This window comes from Eschrichtius robustus, chromosome 4 (assembly GCF_028021215.1).
Source record: "Eschrichtius robustus isolate mEscRob2 chromosome 4, mEscRob2.pri, whole genome shotgun sequence".
Taxonomy (NCBI): Eukaryota; Metazoa; Chordata; class Mammalia; order Artiodactyla; family Eschrichtiidae; genus Eschrichtius; species Eschrichtius robustus.
Window position 1 is genome coordinate 59,967,580 of NC_090827.1, and position 8,452 is coordinate 59,976,031.

An 8,452-nucleotide genomic window follows, 5' to 3' on the forward strand; every position below is an offset into this window, starting at 1 on the left:
AATACATTTCTAGGAAATGCTACCTTAAGGCTGGTTCCCATGTGGGTGTACTCTATTCTATATTTATACAGCACTTTACTATCTACAAAGAGCTTTCACATTCGTATTACTTTCAACCCTGTAACAAAAGGGAGAGTAATATTTAGATGAGAACAAAATAGAAACTATTGGAAGAAAGGAACATGACTCAAAGAGGGAAATTCCTATTGCCGTAAGAGGACTGCTGGTGTATAAAATGCCTTACATATGCCAATTAAGACTTCTCTTCCATGACCAGCATTTCTACTCCCTCCAAGAAGAGTATCAAAGCCAAAGCAGCAGCAACAGACAAACATGAATATGAAGGGCATGGCTACAGTCCTGGCTGTGATATTCTGTGCTACAATTGTTCAAGGTATATGGTACTTTTTACTTCTCAACCTATAAATTTCTTTTCTAATGCTTCAAATGTCTTTTCTTCCACTTTCATCCTAAAAGATACAGTAAATTTTTATTTAACCTCACACATTAGAAGTTACTATAGGTTTGGCAGAGAATATTGGAAATGTTTAAAACACTAGAGATGATTACTTAAACTAGAGATGATAAATTTAATAGAATTTCTTATTTGGCTGCAAAATCTGGTAAGAGCCTTTAGCAATAGTTTTAAATGTCTGCTAAGAAGATTTTATATGAGATAATGTTATTAGCTTTCTGGAAAAATTCTTGAGCATAAAAGCAAGAGGCAAATAAGCTTGATCTCCAATAAACGTCTTTCATTCTTCCCCTTATTCTTTAATGGTTTGCTTACAAATTTAAAGAGAAGATCATCAACTTCTTACTTAAGCTCCTTTCCCAGTAACAGCAGTGTTGAGTGCTATTTGACAAATTACTATCTTTAGCCTTAATGAAAACCTGGCCCACATTCTTCAATCAAGATTATACATAAATCATAGCTATATGATTGCAATCAGATGTATTAGTAACTGATGCTATGATCTGTTCTAGGCTTCCCCATGTTCAAAGCGGGACGGTGTCTTTGCACAGGTCCTGGAGTAAAAGCAGTGAAAGTGGCAGATATTGAGAAAGTCTCCATAATTTACCCAAGTAATAACTGTGACAAAACAGAAGTGATGTAAGTAATGGACTCACTGAAGATAACAATGGTGGTGGCTTTTTTGCTTTGTTTTTCTTATGTTTTTCCATCCAAAATTTAAGACTGTTTTGGATCTTCCCTTAACAGTATCACCCTGAAAACACATAGAGGACAAAGATGCCTAAATACCAAGTCAAAGCAAGCAAAAGTTATAATGAAGGTAGGTTACTAGATTACTTCCATTTTATAATCTGTTTTATCCAAAACAAATCTTTTGAAAAAATAAAATTGACAACTGCAGAATTGTTCTGCTATGATCCTGTGTAAATGTTTTGATAAGGGGTCTCTGGTTATAATTAGCTTCCCTTTCCTGCTGTATGTTTTTGTATGTCAACTTCTAAACCACTGGGAAACAAGAACAGCCCAAGTTTGTAAAACTCTCATCTTCTCATTACAGAAAGTTGAAAGAATGAATTTTTTAAAATATCAAAAAGTATGAAGTCCTGGAAAGGAGGATTTGAAAACCTAGAACAAGTGTAACTGACTACAGACATGATAAGAATTCTGCAATAGGAAACTGACTTTCTCCTGCCTGTTGTAATGAACATTCATGCACTTCTAGGTTAGGAAACTTTCTAGGAGATTTGATGCTTGTAACTATTCTGCTGTGGCTATGAAAACATTTCTGTCTCTAAAAGTTATCTGTCTGTATTTGACCTATATTTTATATTACAATATGTATTATTACTGAAATCAAGACCACGACTCATAAGTCAAAAGCATCCATGAACATTCCCTAAATATTTTTATGCAAATCCACATTCCTTTTCCTAAAAATTGGAAAAAGTCCTTAAACACCATCTTGTTTTATAAAAAAGGCTGTAATTCATGAAATGTACTATGAAGACAATTATAAGCTAAGGGTAACTGGTAAGAGTGCAAATATTTCATAACAGAATTAGTAGCTCTGGTCTTGATTTGATTTTTTTTTTTTTTTTTTTTTTAATTTTTGGCTGCGTTGGGTCTTCATTGCTGCGCACGGGCTTTCTCTAGTTGCGGTGAGCGGGGGCTACTCTTCGTTGCGGTGCGCGGGCTTCTCATTGTGGTGGCTTCTCTTGTTGCAGAGCACGGGCTCTAGGCGCATGGGCTTCAGTAGTTGCGGCACGAGGGCTTCAGTAGTCGTGGCTCGTGGGCTCTAGAGCGCAGGGTCAGTAGTTGTGGCGCACGGGCTTAGTTGCTCCGCGGCATGTGGGATCTTCCCACACCAGGGCTCGAACCCGTGTCCCCTGCATTGGCAGGCGGATCCTTAACCACTGCTCCACCAGGGAAGCCCTTGATTTTTTTTAGCAACTTTTTTTTTAAATTGAGATATTTTGAAGCAATTAGGATGTATGTGTTTACCGTGAATTTTGGTTTTTATCTACTGTTATAAATTATACTAATATTTTGAACACATTTTAAATATGAAATGCTTTTCTCTACCAAATAAAAATGTTGAAATAAGTATATGTGCATATCTGGCAATCACCTTTACTTTCTGTGATTCTTTTTCTTAGAAAAATAACATATCTAATCTATTTTAGTCATGCCTGTACTATAAAATTTAGAGATATCTATGATAGTTTCACTTTGAAAAGAAAATAATTTTTCTCTCATAAACCACCACAACCCTTCTTAAAACAGAAACAATTATATGTTTTCAAGAAATGTGAGATGCCTTGAACAATTTTACCTTGTATTTCAAGAGGCATACAGCTACCTGTCATCACACAGAATTGTATTGAAATATATTTTAATGAGTAGTTGTGAAGGACAGCTATCCCTTTTTTTAAAGGGTCTTCCTAGGCTCAAACTCCCTTCTTACTCAGGGCAAATTTCTTATTATGTGAGCTTTGGTGGGAAGCCAAAAGGCAGAAGCCAAAGGAAGAAGTTCCTAGACTTTGAACTCCAGCTAGCACCACAAAGATGCTATCACTAAGAAATATTTAAAGTAGCAGTAGTAACAGTGTAAGTCTGATAGTACAGGCTTCCTAACACGTTCCTGTAGCATGACTTTGGCTATAGTCCTTCCTGCCACCTAGCACCCTTAGGTTTTGTATATTTTCCAAGTTTGATTCTTCAGTCTTCCTGTGGCTTCTTCAACTACCAGTTAAATTCCTTTCCTGCTGAAGCTAGCCAGAATTGGTTTCTCTGCGTGTATCCAAAAACCTTAGCTGTTACAACACTGTTTATATAGACAACTATACATTTGAAAAATGAAAATATTTATAGAATTACCAAAAATCAGGTATTTCTGTTTATTTGAAAACAAAAGAACAATTTAAATGCATCTTTGGTGTACCCTTCTCATCGATATCAAAGAGCCAACCATAAAGCAGATCAGAGAATGGACAGAAAAGTAAATAGCAGAGTAGGCTGCCTAGAACCTAACAGGCCCTCCTACTGACTAACTTTTTGACTGGTGCCTACAAGCAATAATGAGAAACCAAAATGTTATCTAGGGGATTTGTATATAAATAAATAAATATCTCAATCATATGTTTATTCTATGATATATAATATAGACATGTAGTATAAATATTATATATGTCTATATCACAAATCTATATAAATTTCTACATAGAAATGGGACTTCTAGATGAATTCCCTGGATAGTTTTAAAACCTGGATCTATTATTTGACTATTTACAGTATTTTTTTTAAGAGTCTCTTTAAAAATAAAAAAATTCACTGAGTAAGAACTACATGATAAATTTGGTATTTTTTAAACTATATATCTATATTATATATCATAGAATAAACATATGATTGAGATATTTATTTTTTTAAAGTAAAGTAGCATAGACCAGTACATTATTATTGAGAAACAACATAAAACTTAAATTTCTTCACAGCAAAATAAACATATGAATGAATTAACATACTTGAGCCAAGATCCTTCCCACCTCAGTACCTTTGCACAGACTATTCCCTTAGCCCATTCCTTCATTAAGCTAATGCCTATTCATCAATAAGATCTCAGCTTAAGTGACATTTTCTCCAAGTGGTCATCCTTGAAACAACCCCTTCAATCTCAACTAGATTAGGTGTCCTATTTGTTTTCAGAACACTCTACTTTTTCATGACACTATTTGTTGCAAGTAAAGAAGTATTCCTGTACTTAATATCTCCTCTCCCACAAGTGTAAGCTCAATAAGAAAGCTACTGTAGTCCTAGCCCACAGTACAGTGCCTAGCAGATATGAGACCCCTTGACAAATATTTAAGAATACAATGACTGAATGGCAATAGAAACTAAGGGGAAAGGAACTTACAGCAGAGGAATGTCATGAAGGAATGCACAATGGTAGGAAAGTATAAGGTGAGCTTTGAAAATAATAATTAAATTAGTTTGGTTGAAGTGAGTACGAAGGACATCAAATGTCTAGCTAAACAACCTTGAATTTTACTTTCTATAAAATGGGGATTCATTAAATGTTCACGAATAAGAGAATGACCTTATCCAAGTTATTCCAAGTTATTCTAAATTATTCTGGGAATGGTATAGAAGGTTGACTGGAACTAGAAAAGCTTGGGAAAGGGAATATGTTGCCATAGCTCAGGTCTGTATTTACCAAAATTCAAGTCATTCTCATACCATCATCACAATTTTTTTTTACCACATTTCTGATCAATTTTCATTATCCTTAGCAACTTCTGTGTACCACCTTTATTTTGCTTACATTTGCATAAAAAGCAAACTTTCACTACTGTACATGTGAAATCAGCATCACTTGCTATAGAAATAAAATGTAACAATAAAAGGAAATAAGACAAATTCTCAGAAAGGTACAATCTCCCAAAACTGAACCAGGAAGAAATAGAAAATATGAACAGGCCCATCACAAGTACTAAAGTTGAAACTGTGATTTTAAAAACTCCCAACAAACAAAACTCCAGGACAGATGGCTTCACAGGCGAATTTTATGAAACATTTAGAGAAGAGTTAACACCTATCCATCTGAAACTATTCCAAAAACTTGCAAAGGAACACTCCCAGACTCATTCTATGAGGCCACTATCACCCTGATACCAAAACCAGACAAAGATACCACAAGAAAAAGAAAATTACAGGCCAGTATCACTGATGAACATAGATGCAAAAATCCTCAACAACATACTAGCAAACTGAACCCAACAATACAGTAAAAGGATCATACACCACAATCAAGTGGAATTTATCCCAGGGATGCAAGGATTTTTCAATATCTACAAATCAGTGTGATACACCACATTAACAAACTGAAGAATAAAAACCATATGATCATCTCAATAGATGCAGAAAAAGCTTTTGACAAAATTCAACACCCATTTATGATAAAAACTCTCCAGAAAGTGGGGGCATAGGGAACGTACCTCAACATAATAAAGGCCATATATGACAAATCCACAGGTAACATCACACTCAACAGTGAAAAGCTGAAATAATTTCCTCTAAGATCAGGAACAAGACAAGGTTGTCCACTCTCACCACTATTATTCAACATAGTTTTGGAAGTCCTAGCCATGGCAATCAGAGAAGAAAAAGAAATAAAAGGAATACAAATTGGAAAAGAAGAAATAAAACTGTCACTGTTTGCAGATGACATGATACTATACATAAAAAAGTCCTAAAGATGCTACCAGAAAACTACTAGAGCTCATCAATGCATTCAGTAAAGTTGCAGGATACAAAATTAATACAGAGAAATCTGTTGCATTTCTATACACTAACAACAAAAAAATCACAAAGAGAAATTAAAGAAATAGTCTCATTTACCATCACATCAAAAAGAATAAAATAACTAGGAATAAACCTACCAAAGGAGGCAAAAGACCTGTATGCAGAAAACTATAAGATACTGATGAAAGAAATCAAAGATGACACAAACAGATGGTAAGATATACCATGTTTCTGGACTGTAAGAATCAACATTATCAAAACAACTATACTACCCAAGGTAATCTACAGACTCAATGCAATCCCTATCAAAATACCAATGGCATTTTTCACAGAAATGGAACAAAAAATTTTTTAATTTGTATGGAAACACAAAAGACCCCGAATAGCCAAAGCAATCTTGAGAAAGAAAAATGGAGCTGGAGGAATCAGGCTCCCTGACTTCAGACTATACTACAGAGCTACAGCAATCAAGATAGTATGGTACTGGCACTAAAACAGAAATATAAATCAATGGTACAGGGTAGAAAGCCTAGAGATAAACCCATGCACATATGGTCAATTAATCTACGACAATGGAGGCAAGAGTATACAATGGAGAAAGGACAGTCTCTTCAGTAAGTGGTGCTGGGAAAACTGGACAGTTACATGTAAAAGAATGAAATTAGAACACTCTGTAACAACATACACAAAAATAAACTCAAAATGGATTAAAGACCTGAATGTAAATCCAGACACTATAAAACTCTTAGAGGAAAACCACTCTTTGACATAAATCGCAGCAAGATCTTTTTTGACCCACCTCCTAGAGTAATGAAGATAAAAACAAAAATAAACAAATGGGACCAATTAAACTTAAAAGCTTTTGCACAGCAAAGGAAACCATAAACAAGACGAAAAGACAACCCTCAGAATGGGAGAAAATATTTGCAAACAAAGCAACTGACAAGGGATTAATCTCCAAAACATACAAACAGCTCATGTGGCTCAATATCAAAAAAACCAAACAACCCAATCAAAAAAATGGGCAGAAGACTTCACAAACATTTCTTGAAAGAAGACATACAGATGGCCAACAAACACATGAAAAGATGCTCAACATCACTAATTATTAGAGAAATGCAGATCAATACTATAATGAGGTATCACCTCACACCAGTCAGAATGGCCATCATCAAAAAAATCTACAAAAAATAAATGCTGGAGAGGCTGGGGAGAAAAAGGAACACTCTTGCACTGTTGGTGGGAATGTAAATTGATACAGCCACTATGGAGAACAGTATGGAGGTTCCTTAAAAAACTAAAAACAGAACTACCATGTGATCCAGCAATCCCATTCCTGGGCACATACCCTGAGAAAACCATAATTCAAAAAGATACACGCACCCCAGTGTTCATTGCAGCACTATTTACAATAGCCAGGACATGGAAGCAACCTAAATGCCCATCAAAAGAGGAATGGATAAAGAAGATGTAGTACATATATACAATGGAATATTACTCAGCCATAAAAAGGAATGAAATTGTGCCATTTGCAGAGATGTGGATGGACCTAGAGACTGCCATACAGAGTGAAGTAAGTCAGAAAGAGAAAAACAAATATTGCATATTAATGCATATATGTGGAATCTGGAAAAATAGTATAGATGAACTTATTTGCAAAGCAGAAATAGAGACAAAAACATGGAGAACAAATGTATGGATAACGGGGGGGGGAGGGGGAGGTGGGATGGATTGGGAGACTGGGATTGACATAGATACACTACCATGTGTAAAACTGATAGCTAGTGGGAACCTGTTGTATAGCACAGGGAGCTCAGCTCCATGCTCTGTGATGAACTAGATGGGTGGGATGGTGGGGGGGGTGGGGGGAGGGAGGTCCAAGAGGGAGGAGAAATGGGGATATATGTATACATATGGCTGATTCACTTCGCTGTACAGCAGAAACTGACACAACATTGTAGAGCAACTATACTTCAATAAAATATAAATAAATAAATAAATACTCTGTAATAACCTATACGGGAAAAGAATCTGGAAAAGAATAGATATATGTATAACTGAATCACTTTGCTGTACACTTGAAACTAACTCAACATTTTAAATCAACTATACTCCAATATAAAATTTTAAAAAATTTTAAATGAATGAAATACTGATACACGCTACAACATGGATGAACCCTGAAAACATACTCAGTTAAAAAAAAAAAAAAAAAAAAAAAAGCCCGATGCAAAAGGCAACATATTGTATGACTGCATTTAGATGAAATACTCTGAATAGGCAAATCCATAGAAACAGAAAGCAGATTAATAGTTGTCAGGGCCTACGGGGAGGAGGTAATGAGGAGAGACTGCTTAATGGATCCAGAGTTTCTGCTTGGGTTGGTGATAAAAGTTCTGGAACTAGATTCTAATGATGATCATACAACACTGTGAATGTTCAACACTGTGAACTTAATGCCACTGAATTTTATAATTTTATATGGTTAAAATGGTAGCTTTTATGTTATGTGTATTTTACCACAAAAATAATAATGGCTAAAATAAGGTGGTAACGGTGAAAATGGAAATATAATGAGATTACACTGCAAAAAGAATCAATAAGACTTAGTGATAGATTGTATGCGAAGGCTGAAGCTGAGGAAAGGAATCAAGGAAAATGCTAAGGATTTGAATT

At 35.1% G+C, this 8,452-nt stretch overlaps 1 protein-coding gene across 2 annotated transcripts; it reads left to right on the forward strand.

The window, feature by feature from the left end:
• The first annotated feature begins 318 nt into the window (after nucleotides 1-318).
• On the forward strand, nucleotides 319-1,574 carry CXCL11 (C-X-C motif chemokine ligand 11). Of its 2 annotated transcripts, none has more exons than XM_068542146.1 (4): nucleotides 319-394; nucleotides 988-1,114; nucleotides 1,223-1,295; nucleotides 1,533-1,574. In XM_068542146.1, exons 1-4 carry the CDS (start codon nucleotides 334-336, stop codon nucleotides 1,572-1,574), a joined length of 303 nt encoding a protein of 100 aa, XP_068398247.1. In that variant the 5' UTR covers nucleotides 319-333. The 2 variants fall into 2 exon arrangements, with proteins under 2 accessions (XP_068398247.1, XP_068398246.1); XM_068542145.1 differs by having other exon boundaries at nucleotides 334-394; nucleotides 1,537-1,548.
• The last annotated feature ends 6,878 nt before the right edge of the window (nucleotides 1,575-8,452 follow it).

Coding starts and splice junctions, on each gene's coding strand:
- CXCL11 (XM_068542146.1), top strand. CDS start 334: ATGAATATGAAGGGCATGGCTACAGTCCTGGCTGTGATATTCTGTGCT. Junction 395..987: donor CTGTGCTACAATTGTTCAAG/GTATATGGTACT, acceptor GATCTGTTCTAG/GCTTCCCCATGTTCAAAGCG. Junction 1,115..1,222: donor TGTGACAAAACAGAAGTGAT/GTAAGTAATGGA, acceptor TTCCCTTAACAG/TATCACCCTGAAAACACATA.